Raw genomic sequence first — 19,342 nt, forward strand, 5'->3', positions numbered from 1 at the left:
CTTAATAAAGTCATAATGTTTACAAGTATTAAATATTACTGTTTGGAATGTGTTCCTAAATACTGCACAATGGTTCAGAATAAACGTTATCTCCAGATTTGTGTTACCTAATCATAATTTAAAGTTAACATTTTTTAAAATACAAAACATTGTATAAATATATTATTTAATTTTATTTCAAGACATGCACTTCTTTTCCATTACATAATATAATATTTTGTGCAAAACTTGTCATTTCAAGCAGCAAGATTTTCTTGTGATAATTGAAAGTGTTTTGATCAACATTTCTCCAGATAAACAGTGAGCAGCTAAATTTTTAAGCAGTTTCTTGGTTCATCGTCACCAGCACAGTTTGTTCCCAGTTATTTGTTTAGCATGAAAATGTGAAAATAGCAATGATAACACGGTTTAATGGGATATTATGGTGGCAACAAGGTCATACCCTAAGCTACATTAGCTGAAAACCTGGAGCAAAGTAGATGACTAGCTGCAGGATGGTGCATCGTTGCAGGATGTGCTCAGATTCTTTTAAAAGGTTTTGGTTGCTCTAGAGTTTGATATTAGAGGACCACCTTAATAACTGTAGGTTCAAGTACTACCAGATACTTGGACTTACTTTACATGGTGGATGAAGATTATTTCCAGGTTCTTAAGCTCTTCACTCCCATGATTCATTTCATGCAACCGTTCAGGCTCAGAGGGGATAAGCCCAACACACAGAACTGCTAATGCAGCAACCAGCAGCTCAGAAAGAGAGGTGTAATACCAAAATCCCTGTTCTTCTATTCCTTGCAGATTTAGTCTGGGTTTTATCTGCAGCGTGAGCTTTATGTTGATATAATGCCAAATTTGTGTCTCTTCATGCTCTTGTAACCTTGCTGACTCAGAAGTGTAACAAGGAAAACCTTGATGGGTGTTTTTGCTGCACACATGTATCACACAAACCTTATCTAGGACGAGAAGTACCAGATTTGTCTTTAAGCTGCACACAACATGTACACAACAGATCACCATCTCCATCACTTATGGTGTGGAGATTTCCTCCATATACAGCGGCTTGCAAAAGTATCCATACGCCTTGTTTCTTTTTATTTTATTTTGTCAAGTTACAATCATAAACTTTAATGCATTTAATTGGGATTTTACGTAATTAACCAACAGACAGTAGTACATAATTGTGAAGTGGAAAGAAAGGAAAACATGTTTTTTACCCTTTTTACAAATAAAATGGCAAAAATAAAATTGGCCTGTATTTGGAGACAGCCCCTTTTAGGCTGATACCCCTCAATTAAATATACTGCAACAAATTGCTTTTGGGAGCCAATTATGTAGTATATATGGTGCGTTCTATTAGGAAATTACAACTGGAATGCCCCCCAAAGTCGGAATTATGATTTGGAAAGTTGGAGCAAAAGGGCCATACCCGACTTCCGCATCAATGGCATTGATAGATTCCCAAGAAGGCTGCTACTTGCATGAACAGTGTAAAGCTTTCTTACTGTGACTGTTTTTAACAATTCTGTATTTTTTATGTAACGTAGTCAGTCGTACACATACTACCTTTCAGCGTTCATAAGACGTAATGTTTCAATAATGTTTGTGTGCATGAAATATCACGTAGAACAGTGTTTCCTTTCATTGTTGTTGTTGTAAGACTGCTGTTACAGTTGCTAGCAATAGGAACAGAAACAAGCAGGATACTGGAACGCTGATGTATACTAAGACTTTCCAGTTCTGACTTCCGAGGTTAATGGAGCGCACCAATAGAGTACATGTGTGTTTATTTAAATCTCAGTATAAATAAAGCTGCTCTGTGACACTAATTAGAGAAGCAGTCATTAGCCCATGGTAACTCTGGGGGAGATGTAGAGATCCTCAGCTCATGTAGAAGACTCTGTAGACATGACTGCAATTAATCCTGCACTCCACAAATCTGTACTATTTGGAGGAGTGGCAACACAAAACACTTTCTTGAAAGAAGTAGCATTTACAGCTTGTCACAAGCCATGTAAGAGCATGTAAACAAAGGTGCTGTGATTAAATGAGACCAAAATGTAACTTTTTGGCCTAACCAACCCTTCATAACACCCTTGGCACTCCACTCACATGGTAAAACACGGCGGTGGCAGCATCATGCTGGGGGGATGTGAGAATAATGTTTTTTTGCTGTATCTAAAGAAGTAAAACGTACTTGAAAGTAATCCTAAACTTAAGCTTGAACTTTTTGGTACTGTTGGAGAAATAGAGACAGAAATCACGCTGAACCTTTTTTGTAAAGAAGCAGCTTCATGTGTGAATGTGTAGATCCTTTGATAATCTGCCTAAAGAACATGATTCAAATGATATCAGTATGGACTCCCAAGTGAATGAAATAAAGTACAAGCAAGAAGTCAAATAACAGTCATATTTACTGTAAGCTTTACACAGTGTAATAAAATGCACATTTGGAATTATAGTTGTAAATGCTTTTTTTAAATTTATTGTAACTTCAAACAAAAATAATTTCTACAAAAAATATTCAAATAATGTCATATAATTGATACGTGGTTTACATCTTTCCTCTCTCCTTTTGACCTCTGATTAGTTAAAAGTTGGTAGACTCTGCTTCCTGAATACTGTGTGAGGATTAAATCTCATTAAGCGTGGCAACAATCACTCATTCCTACAACAACCATAATTGTGATTAATTTCTTCTTCTTTTTTTTAAATTCATAACCCCTTCCCCTGGATATTATATAATATGTATAATCTCAGCGACTGCTAGTGGGCGCATTTAGATAAAATGACTGAAGGTACAATTCAAAATACAAATGCAGCAGAAATAGAATAAATGCCAAATCAAGTCTCATCTTTTGAGGTGAAATGAAACTTGGTTAATATACTATGTAGGCTGCAGCAGCAGAATTAAACAAGTTCATTCTGACCCGTCCATCAAGTTGACCACACACACACACACACACACACACACACACACACACACACACACACACACCCACACACACACACACACACACACACACACACACACACACCCACAGACACGCACGCACACACACACGCACGCACACACGCACGCACGCACGCACACACACACACACACACACACACACCCACAGACACGCACGCACACACACGCATGCACACACGCACGCACGCACGCACGCGCACACGTTTAGATACACTTTCTCTCTCACACACGCACACATTAGCTGTCAGTCAGTCTAACATGTGAGAGATATTTAACTCAACCAAGAAGAAGTAAAACAGAAAAAATAGATTATGGTGGTTTTCAACAGCCATTCCCTTAGAAGTAAAACTGCGGTGATTTAAGTGTTTTTTTTAATGCTTTTTGGTTTGATGCACATTGCTCCAGCTGAGGAATAAAGGGAACAGTGGTTGGTATGATTTTCTTCCCCTTTGACTACATCGTTTTTCTCTGAGGCGTTTGTTTCTCTGGATGTCCTTCTCACACTTGAGCACTCTCTCGGTGTCATAACAGTCCTGTGAGGTGTGTTTACGTGTGCTTGCGAGAGCTTAGGTAGTGTTTGGTGAGAGTGTGTGCTTGTTTGAGTGCTGTTGTGGGGTCCATGACTCGACAGGCCCTCCTCTCATGTTCTGGGTCGATCCCCTTTGTGTGTATCATACACACTCATAAGCACACACTCGCAGTGTCTGAAGGTTGGGTAGGAGGGGTCGGCTTTTCATGGCTCAGTGGTGTGATAACGTGGCCAGCAGGTAGCTTAGAGTGCAGAGCAGCAGGGTAGCTGTGGATAGGTGCGGCGAAGAAGCGCTGTTGCAGTCCTTGCCCGCCTCGCAGCGGGACTGTTGGCACAATACCCCTTTAAACTCTGGAGGACAGATGCACTTCTGGTTCATGTAACACGTTCCTCCGTTCTGGCACAGCAGCATCTCTTCGTCGCAAATGTTAGCTGTGAGTAGAGGCAAAGAGAGAGAGAGAGAGAGAGAGAGAAATATGAAGGAAAGGTAGGTGAGTTTGATAGGAAATAAGAGTTTGAGCAGGAAGAGCAGAGTTCAGAGCAGAAAGAACAAAGCAGGAAGGACAGCGGGGGAAGGAAGAAAGGCAAGATAAATGCTCTAGTTTTTTCCTTGGGGACAAGAAAAAGTAACACCTGCTTTTTTAATGTTTTTGCAGCCCTTTTCCAGTTTTTCTTGAGGTTGCACTTTCCCAGGGTCAAGTCAAAACTGTTTTGTCACACCTAGCACAATAAATAAATAAATAAACAAAGCATGCACATTTGGAATTTGTAAAGTCATGATTGGAGGAACTTGGAGCATCATTAAAGTGCTATAAAAAGGCATTAGTAAGAGCACAGTAGCAGTTGGATATTTATAAATACCTGACCTAAAAAAGTTTGCTAAAGAAAATCGAGGATCAGGCTTCTGTGGCTAAAAATATTCTTTTGTTCATTTACAGCAGAAACAATTGGTTGCGTTGAGGTATTTGACATCTAACCATAAACAAACGGCACCACTGTTAATTACACTGTATTCTTTATCATTTATCATTACTAATAAATCAAAGCCAAACTGCATCCATGTCTGCTTTTTAATATATAAGTAAGACTGAGGCACCTGACTAGATGGTAGATGGGAGAGGAAGGCGATTTTCTGTAATGGGGTTAAGGTGTGACAGGGTCATCAATTTAAAGAGCAGCTGATGCCACTAATGAGCTACATGATCTATTCCCCTGTGTGTAAAGAAAACATTGGGAGCGGCCATGTGTTAAGTGGCCGGTGTACTTGAAAAGGTCCCGGAAATGCTGAAATATTTTCCGTGTTCTGCTTGCACTCACGGTAACAGCCTTGTTTCCAATAGTATCCTGGCAGGCAGTCGTCACATTTGGCCCCCGTGGCTCCGTCTCTGCACTGGCAAAAACCAGTGCCATTACACCGGTCATGAACAGAGCCTAGCTGGTTGCAGTTACACTCTGTAGGAAGAGACACAAAAAAGACTTTTAGAGATAATATGTAGCCTTGTGCTCAGTTGATTAATATTCAGGGTTTTAATAACTGTAGCATTTTTGTTGCATGGGACTGCCTGCTTTGTGTGTCTTGGTTGTGCACTGCTGTTGTGCCCCAGCCATAAAAGGAGACAGCCTCTTGGGTAATTATCTTAAGAGTTTACAAAAGTTTTGAGAACAATAGGTGTGTTAATTTAGACACTGTAGAGAATGTGCAGGTTTTTTTTTTGTTTACTGCGACTGGGAGACCTGGGCAAGATGGTGTGAGCATACCAGAGACAATTTCTTTTATAATGTGTTAATCTTTTAGCTGTTCCATAACAGTTTCATCTTTAAAACGTTATCAAACATCTCCAACATAAAAGTTCGGAAAAGTTCCTCCTCTCTAAAGGCAGACAATCTGGGGTTCAAGGAACAGTATTTACATTTCCAAGGTCAAATGCGATCAAGGCAAAGATGACTTGACCGAGAGAAAAACTTTTACTGTTTCCACCAAATAAATAACAGTGTTACAAAACTAAAAATCAACAACGTTATCAGCGAGAATCTTGCTTGCATTTCATCCTTTTGGGAACAATTTTTCAGAAATCTTTAAGAATGCCGATGTTCTACTGAGACAGTTACAAATAAAGTGAATTCAATGGAAAATATGAAAAATATTTCTGAACATAGTAAAAACCAGTGTGACACTTTTATCTCTGTTGAAGATATGGAAAATTGTATTGGGAAATTAAAACCACCAGGCACAGATGGGCTAACCTCAAAATTTAAAAAACGATTTTCTAAACAGCGATCATATTTCTTACATAAAGTTTACCAAGAAAGCCTAAAAAATGAAACTCTTCCTCCAACAATGACACAAAGTATTATAATATTAATTCCCAAACCACAACAGACAAGCTGCGCCGTGATAATTGGCATCAAATAACTTTACTAAAAAATGATCAGAAAATTATTGCTGGGTGTACTGCAAAAAGACATATAATAATAATAATAATAGTAATAATAATTTATAATATTCTTGAGGAAATTACTGATGAAACTCACTCTGGTTTCATACGTAGTAGACATATAACTAATAAAATGAGAATTGTGTTTGATAGATTACACTGATTTAATATAAAGGATTCATCAGATTTTTCTAAAGCCTTTGACACAATTGAACAAATCTTTATGTTTAAAGCTTTAGAAGCATTTGGATATGGAGAAACCTTAATAAAAAGTTTTCAGATATTATATAACTGCAACACATCAATAAAACTGTCTAAAAATTCGATTTAGAAGAAGTACACATGGCTGCCCAGCATCTCCATATGTATTTGTCCTTGCTATGCAGATTTTATAATTTAATATAAAAAAAAGCATAACAGGAAAAAACCTAGCATATGCAATTATTGTAGTTTCTCAGCTTGCTGACAATACCGTCCTTTTTCTAAAAAAAAACAAAACACAGAATCCAAAAATTCCTTGACATGATCAGCTCCTTCTCTAGTGCTTCTGGTTGAACTTTTAACAGAAATAAATGTGTTTAATAAAGAGAAACAGGACCACTATTGTGTAAATGCTTTACACACAATGTTAGAATTACTATTTGTAAGGATTAAAATATCAGATGTGGCTTCAAAGAGCTCTCTCTTTTTGGAAGATTAAAAAGAACAAACGCATAAGGTTTATTCAGACTGGTGTATCCCACCCAGGCATTAGATATATAATATATAATAATTTTTACATTTTTGGGAAAAATAAATGCCATCTTAGTGGAATTGATGCACTTGATTTCTCCACTCCCAGTGCTACTTTCAACTGGAATATGTAAAAAACCTTCTTAGTCATCCTAATTCTACCTGGAATGACATTCCCTTACATAGTTTTAATAGAGTTGGGGGCTTTGGAAAAAAAGTGACCTTAAAGACCCTGACAGGTTGTTTGCTGTTCATTTATTCAAATTTTATGGCAAGTATTATATTCACACAGAACCAATTTCATAGTCTTTCTATCATATATTAACACCTTCATAATTAGCATAACATTCAGATCCAAAGCAAAGGCAATAAAACAATGTCTGCCCTTCAAAAGCTGCAACCCCGAGCAACAGGTTATCTTTGCTTTTAATTTACTTGTTCCTGTTTTTGACTTGATTCCCTACTAGTAACATTGTCTTTGTTTTTTTGCTATTGTGTTTTTGCCAATGGTCTATTGCTCTGTTTTGTAATTCCAGTTTTAAATAAGGTAAAAACATATAAAGCATCATTGAGACTGGGTACTGTGAGTGTCCTATGGTATTAAAAGTAAAAAATTGGTAGTTAATTTTTAAGCTCACCTGTAAGAAAGATTATATTTATTTTCCCATTGAAATAAGTTTTGTTTACACAGTCTTTCAAAAGTATTCACACCCCCTAAACTTTTCCACATTTGCTACATTACAACCACAAACTTACATGTATTTACTTGGGATTTTGAGTATATTTTTATTGAACCTCCTTGAATCAAAACTTCAGCTGCAAGTCTTTTGGGATATCTCTGTACCTGCTTCCACCATCCTTCTTCAAGAATGTCCCCAGCAGGATGATCCTGCCCTTGAGGGTCTATGTCCTGCTATCTGTAGTTGCGTTCCTAGACCAACACACCTGAATCATCCGAATTACCTCCTCAGCAGGCAGTCAGGTCCTACAGGGTGCTACTAATGACATCATTATTTCAGGTGTGTTGAAACACAGATCCATCTAAAAGTTGCAGGAAAGCGCACCTCGAGGACTGGAGTTTGAGACTGCTGGTTTAGATAATGTTCAAAGGAATTGGCAGGGTTTCCTTTCTGTCCCCCATTGTGTTTTGCATGTAGGCCAAATTGTTAGATTTTGGTTTCATCTTACCAGAGCACCTTTTTTCACATGTTTGCCGTGTGCCCTACATAACTTCCTGAATAAAACTATTCAATTCAATTAAATTCAGTTTTATTTGTACAGCGCCAATTCACAACACATGTTGTCTCAAGGCACTTCACAACAGTCAGGTACATACATTCCAATTAATCCTAACCATTGAACAGTGCAGTCAGGGTTAGTTATTTATTCAAATTGGATAAAAAGTTTTTCTGTCTAAGGAAACCCAGCAGATTGCATCCAGTCAGAGACTTGCAGCATTCACTCCTCCTGGATGAGCATGAAGAGACAGTGGACAGTCACTGGCGTTGACTTTGCAGCAATCCCTCATACTGAGCATGCATGTAGTAACAGTGGAGAGGAAAAACTCCCTTTTAACAGGAAGAAACCTCCAGCAGAACCAGGCTCAGTGTGAGCGGCCATCTGCCACGACCGACTGGGGGTTTGAGAGAACAGAGCAGAGACACAAAGAGAACAAAGAAGCACTGATCCAGGAGTCCTTTCTATGGGAAGGAAAAGTAAATGTTAATGGATGTAGCTCCTTTAGTCGTTTCACCTAGAAAGAAAGAACAGATAAACTCTGAGCCAGTTTTCAAAGTTAGAGTCTGAAAGAGAGCACATATAATTAGTTACAGTAAAAGCTCAGTCAATCGCCATGTCTAGGAGAGGGAAAGGGTTAAACACTAAAAGACAGGGCTATGTGGATCATCGGTAGAGGGTGAGCATTAAGTTGTTGCCAGCAAAAGCTCCGACGATTCCCCTCTCCAGAAAGGTGTCACAGGTAGACACAGAGCCAGACCAGGTGTAGCTTCTAGGAAGAGAAAAGAGAGAACAAAGTTAAAAGCTGAAATAACAGCAAATAATGCAAAATAGGAGAGTAGTGTGAGAATGTAGCAAAGAGGGTGAAAGTGGTCATTATGTCCTCCAGCAGCCTAAGCCTATAGCAGCATAACTACACAGATAGTTTCAGTTCAGATTATTTAATTAAACGGTGCTTATTTACAACAATGTCGTCTCAAGGAACCCCACAAAGGGTCCCTCTGATGGTCATTGTTATATTAAAAACCACAAGGATTGGGATGCCTCTCTCTATCAGACTGATTATAACCATTGGAAAAGAGAAGGGGTCATTCAGGTATGTCTATTTTTGAGCAAACTTTTTCTAGGTTAGATTAGTGGAGTGCATGACAACAGATTCTCACACCTGAGCTGTGTATCTCTGCAGCTCCTCCAGTACTACCATTTGCCTCTTAGCTGTTTCTCTGGTTAATGCCCTCCTTTCATGACCTTATTAGGTTAGCAATTGTGCCACACTCTTAATTTTTTTGAAAGAACAGTACTCCTTGAGATTTTTAAAGCTCAGAACACTGTTTATAACCTAACCCTGCTTTAAATGTCTCTGTCTTTCTTCATCTCTGACCTGTATGTTCCCTGGACGGTTTGTTCACTAATGAGGTGACACCTGCCAGCTAGTTCAGGCAGTCAACTCCAGCTGTGCTGCTGCTTCACAAGTGATCTTCCTCATACTCTGCAGAATATACCAAGCATACCAAAATGTTTGAGCGGTCTATTTAAGATGTAAAATCTCTAGCTACATTATGCATTTCCTGCGCTGCTCTTGCCTGCCTACTGTTGTGGCAGCCAGCGTTTGGTTGGTTCTCTTCAGCCCCTGAATTTGAAAATGCTTTTTTCTTTACCGCTTGCACTACTTTGTGTTCCTCTATCATGCAAAATCCCATTAAAGAACATTAGGGTTTAAGGTTGTAATGTGGCAAAATGTTTAAAAGTTAAAGTTAAAGGAAAATTAATTCCTTCATAACTCACTGAAGTTGATTATTTCTGCTTAACCATGTTTTGGATTTTTCCTGAGTAAAATTAAGCTTCATCAAATGTGCAGCAGGGGAGTGAAGTGTCTTCAAAGTGCAAAAAGGCTCATCTAAAAGCTCTTTTGTCATATTTGCAGGTATTTTTAGTTTTCTGAACTAAAACAGTGTCTACAGCATCAGCACACCAACTGTTTGAAGGTCTGCTTAAGGTTAAACTACCAGTCTTTCCATAAACTGTCACATGCTTCCAGACAACAGCACACATCTCACAGCTTTGAAGAATTTGCTTTGACTTTCTTCACATGCAGAGCGAAAAAAACAACCCAAAAAATGACAGGTGTCCTTTCATGTCAGAAGGTATTTATCTGAGACGTTGATGACAACTATTCAGCCGTGTAGAGGTGCAAGTCTTTTTGATCACATGATGTCTGAATTTAAAAGTGAAGTGTCAGGAATATGGTATTTTCAAAAGCTGACAGAGATGCAAAAGTCCCTTTTTTATTCAGCATTATTTACTAATTTGTTGAAAATCTGATTTGTACATGTTTATTTGCTTTTAGAATTTAAAGAGTTTATGTTCAGATGGATGACATGTTATAAACTGATATATGACCTTGCGTGACCTTGCTGAACAAGATGCAGCGAGAATTGCAAATAAACTGATTATTTGCACTTTTGGTGTTTTGTATTAAATCAAATCCGTGGCAAACATGGATGTTTACAGTTTCTATTTGTAAGCATGTTCCTTCACGGTTTTATTACATGGAATTGGAAGAAATAGGTTTTTGTCTGCTTGTGAATCCCACTTCTTTACCAGCTTTTATGAGACTGAATTCAAGTCTGATTTCATTTATGGACTTAAAATTGACAAAGTGGAATTTGCCAACAAGGTTACTGTAAACTATTTAAAATGTCAAGCTCAGAGGCCAAAATTAAAAAATAACAGAAATGTAGTTTGTATTTCTATTTCTGGGTCATACGTAGTGTATATTAACAATGGGCTTGCATGCCGGAATGTGTTTTTAGAAAGCCAAGATGTTTCAAATATGGTTCTTGCTCTGGAGACTCTTCATGTCTTTGGCCACATTCGGCATGCCACTGTGCAGGCAGAGGAGCTGATGGGGCCATATTTGTGCTGACTCCAAGGCAGGGCCCTGTGTGTGCTCTGACTGTGGTGGGTTTACCATTCAGCCTCCTGCAGTTCACCAACAGATGGCTAAAAACCAACACCAGATTTTACCTCCACAGCTATAAAAACAGAGTGGTGTCTAAGACGTATGCTTCACAAAACAAAAAACAAAACAAAACCAAAAAAACAGCAGGTGATGTATGTAAACAAACAGTGGCAGTATATGAATTAGAGGCTGACATTTTTTCGGGAGTCCCACGGGTCACGGGATTCCCACGGGAATCCCGCGGGACGGGAGACAGCGTCAGTAAAGATCACGTGATTGGGACGGTACGGGATAAAAAATGAACTGGAGCAGACGGGAGCGGGAGCTGACCAATAGGAGGGAAAATAAACTAGGATCAATTGTCCTTGGAAATGTAAACTGAGACTTTGTTATAAACTTTAAGAAAAAAAAACTTGAATCGACGCCACCATTGTGTAGTTTTTTTCCAAGAAGCCTATACTATAATGCGAGTCAAACGAACTACACGACCCACAAGCCAACAGTGCTTCTGATCGATGTTTTCCACCTGCGTTCAGAATGGAGGGAGCAAACGCAGGTGGAGAACTGGACGTGGTAAAATTGGATTTGTAACGTAAAGTCAGAAGTAAAGACTTATCTATTAAACTCATAGAGCTGACAGGAAAGTCGCAAATATTACCGAACCTCAGGAGAGTTGAATGTAGCGGTGTCAACATGCAGTCTGCTGCTTGTAAAACATGTTTAGTCGTAACCAAGTTCACCAGTGATTAAAGGACACTTGTAAAGCAGATTCTGGATTAAATCAGTCCTGCATCTCTTCATTCATCAAACCAAAAGTACCATCATGTGTCAAGTCTCATCTGACCAACAAAATTGCTGCATGTGCTCTAAAGATTTAAGAGGTAAGGTACGGAAGCCCGTGAGGGGACATGGGGAAATTTACTTCTTTTGCGTCCCCACGCAATACTTTGGCGTTCGGCATTTTGGAGCAACAGCACAGATGACAAACTGCTCATAAAACAAACAGCACTGATATGTCATTTATATGGTTTATTTGTCATATGCAGGTTAACACGCAGTCAACAATGCGATTAAATGCTTAGGATAAGAAGAACCGTTCAAATCACGATAAAAACAAAAACACTAACGGCGTGCAAAAAAAAGTACACATCATGCAGCAGTAATAAGCAAACAAAGTGTCACAGATGTGGTTTCGTGCAGTTTTATTGTTCAGTAGTTTGTTTGACAGCTTGTGGATAAAAACTGTCTTTTAATCTGATTTGAAGATAATTTTATTTAAGGCCGATTTCAAAATAAAACTCAATAAATCTCAAAACGGGTGTAGTGTTTGTTTAATTTTTGCAGTTATCTGGTTTGGAAACTATCCCACAAAGTATTGCGAAATAACGCAAAGACTATTGCGTGGGGACACAAAAAAGAAAAAAATCCCCCATGTCCCCTCGCAGACTCCGTATAGAAAGGCTTCATCAAGGGAAGATATTAAATAAATATGTTGTGAAATAGAAAAAAATTGAATGTACCATTAAATGTACAATTTATTTAATACATCATTAAATATTAAGTGTACCACTAATTACGTCATGTCGTCTTTAAAATTATACTTAATTATTCAGTGGCACATTTAATTGCATAATAGTCCATGTCATGATATAATGGTACATTTATTGTTTCTAATGATGTATTAAATAAATCAATGGTACCTTTAATTTAATGGCACATTTAATGTTACATTTCTTTCATGTTACATTTACTTCACTTATGGTACATTCACAACATTTATTTATTGTATAATTTTGTCCAGTTTGACCCTCCATTCTTGAGGCCTGTATAGGAGGTCATGTCAGAATTTGAATCAGGTGTTCTGGAGCAGACACACATCTAGAACTTGCAGGGAAGGAGTCCCTGAGGACCAGGGCTGTGAACCATTGAGCTACAGTTTCTAAATTATGAAGGTAATGCCTTTTTGTCCTTTTGTTCAACAAGTACAGTTCTCTTACTAGGTGCATTTTTCTTTCGTTCCAGCAACTTGAAACATAAAAGTGATGTCATTGTTCAAAGGAAACAATCACTTAATAAATAAGTAAAATACAACTATGTACATTTTGTTTATTCAACTAAGATAGGCATGGTCTGTTTCCTTGTTTGATATTTTATTATTTCTTCATTATTATTCTTTTTACTTTAACTGGCCTTTACTACAGCTAAAAACAGGGACCTAACTGGTCCTTCAAACAAAGAAATTGTCAAAAGACTAAATGAAGAAAACAAAAATGGGAGCGGCACAGGAGTGGGAGTCGTTCTGAATGGGAGCGGGATGGGAGTGGGAGTCAATTTACCAGGAGTGGGACGGGACAAGATTTTTTTCGTTATGCTGGCCTGGGATTGGGATAGGACAAGACATTTTTCTGTGGGAGCGGGATGGGACAGGAGAGAAAATCCACTCCCGTGTCACCCTCTAATATGAATGTGTAACAGTCTGCTAATTTCAAACCAGCCAAGTCCTTCATTGTTCTGGTTCTGATATAATGCCACTTTAAAGTGTTGACTTTCAGCTTTAAGGGTGCCTGAGGGTGCTTGCATCATTCATGCTGCAGTCCGTCTAGCTTCAGGGTACCAAAGCAAAAGCCCTAAAACACAAAGTTTTATCTCCAGACAATGGAAAGTTATTTGGCTCATGTCAGTTACTGTGAACATTGTTGTGATGGACTATAATCTTATGGAAGGAGAATTAAATTAAAGGAGCATGCTCATCTCATTTTCTGTTGAAGTCTGCAGGATTCGTAAGTATTTGAGAGTTTGGTATATTTTAAATTCTAAGTGTCAATTTTACCACTTGCTTCAGGATACATCCAATATAACTCACCATGAACACTGAACACTTTTAATCACATATGAGCCTGAATGTACTTGTGGTAAAAGAAAAAAACAAAGAAATACAAAAATTGGGAATATTGTTCTGTACAACACGTACAGAGCCTTGCTAAAATAAAATATTTTATTTTCACATTATGTCCCATTACAGCCATTGGGATGGCTTATTTGAATTTTTTTGCAATATACCAAATCAAACTGTGAAGAGGAAGGAAAAAGACCCATGATTTTTGAAATAATTAAAAAATATCTGAAAAGTGTGGCATGCATTTGTATTCAGTCAATACAAAGTCAATACTTCGTGGAACCACCTTCTGCTGTAGTTACAGTGTCCGTAGACATCCATTTTCAAGTCTTGCCACAAATCTTTACTCTAGGCCATTTTAACACATGAATATGCTTTGATTTAAACCACAGGTGTCAAACCCCAGTCCTTGAGGATGGGTGCCCTGCAGCTTTTAGAGGTATCTCTCCTTTAAAACATCTGAATCGAATAATGAGGTCATTAGGAGGACTACAAGCTGAGGAATCTATTCAGCTACTTGATTCAGATGTGTTGGACCAAGGACACATCTAAATGTTTCAGTAAAATTGCCCTCAAAGACTGGCGTTTGACACCCCTGATCTAAACCATTCCACTGTAACTCTGGCTGTATGTTTAGGGTCGGTGTCCTGATTAAAGGTGAACCCTTACCACAGTCTCAAGTAATTTCTTTCACAATTTTCCAGCTTTTAGGTTCATCCATTTTCCTACAAGTGCTGATCAGCTTTTCTGTTCTGCTGAAGAAAAGCTTCCCCATAACTACTTCCAACAGCATGTGAAAAAGTGATGTGTGAAGAGTGTTAGTTTTCTAGTTTTCCATGCATAACATTTTGTATGTAGGCCAAAAAGTGTATCTGCTTTTACGTTTGCTGTGTTCTCAACATCGCTTATGGCAAACTGCAGAGGTACTTCTTACAAATTGTCTCTAACAATTCAACAATCTTCCTACTGTCCTATTATGGCCAGATTTGTGTAGTCCACAATAAATAGTGATCCTGTCAACAGATTTTCCACCCTGAGCAGTGGATCTTTACAGCTCCACCAGAGTTATCATGGGCCTCTTGGCTGCTTCTCTGATTAATGCTCCTCTTGCTCAGCCTGTCAGTTTATTTGGGCAGCCATTTTCTTGGTGGCTTTGCTGTTGTGTCATACTCTTTCCACTTTTCACTGGTGGATTGTTCAGTGCTACGTGAGATGTTCTAACTAACTTGTGGAGGAGCCTATACTGTGGGAGCTATTGATGGCCAATATTGAAGTTTATTCAGAAATTACAGAACACACCTATTACAAATTTTGTAAACATATAAAAAATACCCAACATTTATAACAATCTCATGAATTTTGAAGGCATGGCGTATTGGAGCTTATTTTAAAGTATTTTCTGACAAACTGATATTTATTTTATGGTATAAAATTTATTTTTGTTTTTGCACATTAAAATTTAACACTCCACCCTGCATTGTTGATCAGTTATTCCTCTGTTAAAAGAAAAAAACTAACATCATATGAGTAATTGCCTTAATTTTAAAAGTAGCCACAGCATCTTTTTATCTGCTTCTCTGTCTGACACACACAAGAAATTCACGCTGTGCTGGTGTACTGAGACAAACACATGGATCATCAACCCCCCCTACCCTCTGCATACTCTCACTGACTCCCAGCAGACTGACCAATGCAGACGTTCTCATCATCCAGCTCGGCAGAGGCGTTGCGGAAGTATCCCAGTCTGCAGTGTTGGCAGTTCTGGCCTCTGGTGTTGTGCTTGCAGCTGACACAAGTGACGATGTTCAGGTAGTCGATGTAGCTGCAGCGGTTGGAGTGGCCGTAGCACTCACAGTCTGAATGAAAAGAGACAGATAACAACTTAGCACTCAAGAATAACTGGTATAAATTTTGACTTTAGTTCAATGAAGCGGGTAAAGGGAGAGAATTGTATTCTGGGTGACAGCAAGAAATATGAAATGATCTGTTCTAACAAATTTATCAGGCAGGTTTAGACGTTAGTTTAAAGAATAAACGGCTCTGCTTGCGTTTTATGGGGCACATCTCTCACTCTATATTGGTCTCCATAAAGACAAACCACTCCCTATCCATTAGAACACTCACAGGTTTGCTGAGTCTGCTTCGGTGTGTTGCACTGATTACTGAAGGGAATTCCTCCATCCTGTGTGTTTCTGCGGGCGCGTATTTATGTGCATTTAATCTCGTGTAGGTTCAAGCATGCTAATTCTGCCTGGGAATTTAATTATGTTATCAGATGACTCGATTATAAGTTGCAAAATCATAAACAGGGGAATTGGAGTTAAAAGGTATAGTCAGTGTTTCCGGACCTGAAGCTAAAACTGCAAAATCAGCCTGACCCTGGTTAATGTGATGGGTGCAATCGAGAGCAGGGCAATAAAATGATCTAGATAAGCTTTATAAAAGATTCTAACTAAAATGTAAATGAGATGCATTTGGGGCAGTCCTCCTCTTCAAGCCTGCTCTCCTTAAGATCCATGGGTCGTCCATGCATAGAATAACAACTTACTGGGGTCATGCAAGTTTGTGATCAAATGTTTTAGCAATTATTACTTGCTACGTGGTGTGGTTAAAATTATGAAACATACACATTCATTTGTGCAATGGACTGCTTCAGTTTGATTAAGTTGTTGTTCAACCTAATAAGATCTTCTATAATAGTATTCAGATTTTTCTTTCACAGTTTTTGGTGATATAACTCACTGCAGCCTTCTTTAACAGCCAGAGTAGACCGCACTTCGACTTTAAAGCTACATTTGCCTTTTGAATGTCATAGTTTTCAATTCAATAAGAGACTTAAACATCCAACCAACTAGAGGTTTAGTGAAAATTATTTAAACACTGTATCTGAGGTGGACATTTTGAAAAACTACTAAGAACAGCTGAAATATTTTACAGTTTAATATGAATTTAAAACTGATGGCTTTGCTAAGAAAGAAATATTGCGATACACAGAATTATATGTAAAAGTGGGTCGTCTACATGTGTGTGTATATACATAGTTATAATATAGTATGCTATAATAAAGCAAGGTGTAAATACAAATGACAATGCATAGAGAAGATACAGTAGATTTTGATTATATATTATTATGAGTGAGTGTTTTTGCACCTGCTTATTGAGGAGGTGACCACAGATTCTCAACATGCATTTGTTCAGTTTGTGTGATGACAATTTACATTGTTTTTTGATGATTGTGCAGGGCAGTGAAAAATGATGTTGCCACCAGTGCAGAACTTGCTTAGCATTGACATTTAGTGGTTGTGAGTGCATCTGCATGCACAGTAAGGTAAAACATTTGGTCAACAAGAAGGGCAACAACGAAGATACTTGTGTCCAACAAATAATTCAAATACAGGCTGAAATTCTACAGAAAGTAAAAAAATGGACATTGCAGACACAAAATAAAGTAAATATTATTTAATAAATCCTTCTTCTGATTGGTTAGGGCAACAAACAAGGTACTTTTCCAAGAGCAGGAAATATTATGTGAATGTTACAATTAGGCTTTTGTCATGCCAATAATGAACCATTCCCCTATAGCTTTTATAATTTATCAATGACAACACGTGTCCCTGTGGGAAAAAAAAGCTGAATATTTGCCTCCTCCTTATTATGACTTTTCTTGGGATTTCTATCAAAAATTACTAATAAATAAGTAAAAGACAATACATGCACCAGTTTTGTACATAAATTGTCCATAAAGGCTCTGGTTCAGGTTTTGTTCTACATCCTTAATAAATTAGCGGCCTTTCTGAATTTAAAGCTAACCAAAACTAAAAAAAGTAAGTTGTTGTAATAATTGGAATAATTTCTCTTCAGAAAGAGATTAATGATATTAGCAACAGAGGTCTCTGCATTGTACAGAGGTGGCGCAGACAACGGTGGAGCAGTGTTGTGATCACTCGCTCCGTGATTATCTTGGCTGGGGCTACTTCCTATTTAAGCTTTTATTAAGCTTTAGAAGTTGGCTATGATAGGGTGCTGCAAGGCATCACTGTCCTCTAAAGAGGCGTTTACCAGGCATGTTTATGCAAATACACATTTAAATGCACGTTAAAAAGTCTGAGTTTAGCTGTTTAATCAGCCATCACATTATTATTTTATTATTGTTCGACTGATGATGCAAGCTAAAATATTAATGAGCCGGAGAACCATAAACTGTCTCTCTCAGCACTGAGGGAACCATGCAAGCAGTAGGGGAGACCTGCCTAATTAAATATAAATGTCCAATTACTTTGCAGACTGGAAAGGCAATGGGACATTCTTCCTCAAATTAGTGTTATGAGTCAAGATGCTGGTTTATTGGTATTTATCGGTTGTGAATAGTTAACAGTGAAAGCTCATAGTGAGGGGAAGAGGAAATTATTAAAGACTGTGAGTTCAAAGTAATAATTACATATTTTCCAAACAAGCATTCTTTTTCAGAGGAGAAAAAAAAGGTGAACAGTGATTAGGTGTTTGAACAAGAGTATGAACAACATACAGTGCAGCTTCTTACCTTAATCATGGACATAAAGCGAACACAACCATGAGAGGGGAACAGAGACATAGAGACAGAATGAACAAAATAAACAGATGAAAAACATGGAACAATGTGATGGAATTTTTCCACAAAGGTTCTGCTTTCATACCAGAGGATCCAAAAGGTGTAATAAGCCATAACTGTTCTGTCCCGTTGTTCAAACCTCATGCTAAAAATACTGATCTCTTACCTTTAAAATTGTCGTATATGATCCCGAGTAACTGTTTGACTTGGGGCTCTCCTGAGATCAAGAGTTTCAGAAGCCCTTTAGGGAGTGAAGGAATCTTTGTTTAACATTCATGTTATTCACTGTGCTACAGTCTTTTACTGCACTTTACATTCTCACAGCACGAGTCTGTATAGCCTAGAGGACAGTGTCAGAACAACACAGGAGTCTAAAGAGAAATGAGGCGTATAGGGTTCCCACTAGAGTCTACCTGCAAAATGGGTTGAAATTGTTCTGTAAAGGTGACAAACTATAACTACTGCATTGTTCTTAATTGGTTGGACATATACTAGTTGGAAAAATGTATTGATACGGAAATGTCAAGTGTTGCTTTCTATAGAGGTATAAACAGGGTTTGATTAATTTTGTGTAGACCAGTAGTTTGGTGTGGAAATAAGAACATGTTAAGTTTGTTATCAGTGAAGATAATTTTTCTGTAAAACTTTAAAAAGAAGGAAACCAGAGTGGAACCTGTTCAAGACTGCTTGGATGTTTACAGGAAGCTGTTTACAGAACTGAACAGAACGTTTTCTGTTCAAAGTTATACACCCGTCACACTTGAGAAGACACAGGACTTTAAGTAAATAACACTCCAGCATTGATACTGTGGCATATGTAGTAAATTACTTTGAGAAGAGGGCACACCTGTGAAGGCCATTTAAGGCAAACACAAACAGAGCTGAAAAGGTGTGTGGGGCCTGACTCAGTTACATTGGTTTAGTCAGAAGAATGGGCAAAATAACAGCAACTTGGGGAACGAAACCCAAACATTTAACCCATGTTATGCCGTTTAA

At 38.0% G+C, this 19,342-nt stretch overlaps 1 protein-coding gene across 2 annotated transcripts in view; it reads right to left on the bottom strand.

Moving 5' to 3' along the window:
- Positions 1-3,452: 3,452 nt before the first annotated feature.
- Positions 3,453-19,342, bottom strand: part of ntng2b (netrin g2b) — a 107,360-nt gene continuing 91,470 nt past the window's right edge. For both annotated transcript variants that reach the window (XM_047372963.1, XM_047372962.1), the window contains exons 36-39: positions 18,513-18,587; positions 15,447-15,614; positions 4,815-4,949; positions 3,453-3,929 (exon numbers count right to left, since the gene is read on the bottom strand). In XM_047372963.1, coding sequence (XP_047228919.1) covers positions 3,709-3,929; positions 4,815-4,949; positions 15,447-15,614; positions 18,513-18,587 — 599 coding nt within the window. In that variant the 3' untranslated portion in view covers positions 3,453-3,708. The remainder of the gene's footprint in view (positions 3,930-4,814; positions 4,950-15,446; positions 15,615-18,512; positions 18,588-19,342) is intronic.

Source organism: Girardinichthys multiradiatus, chromosome 8 (genome assembly GCF_021462225.1).
Source record: "Girardinichthys multiradiatus isolate DD_20200921_A chromosome 8, DD_fGirMul_XY1, whole genome shotgun sequence".
NCBI lineage: Eukaryota > Metazoa > Chordata > Actinopteri > Cyprinodontiformes > Goodeidae > Girardinichthys > Girardinichthys multiradiatus.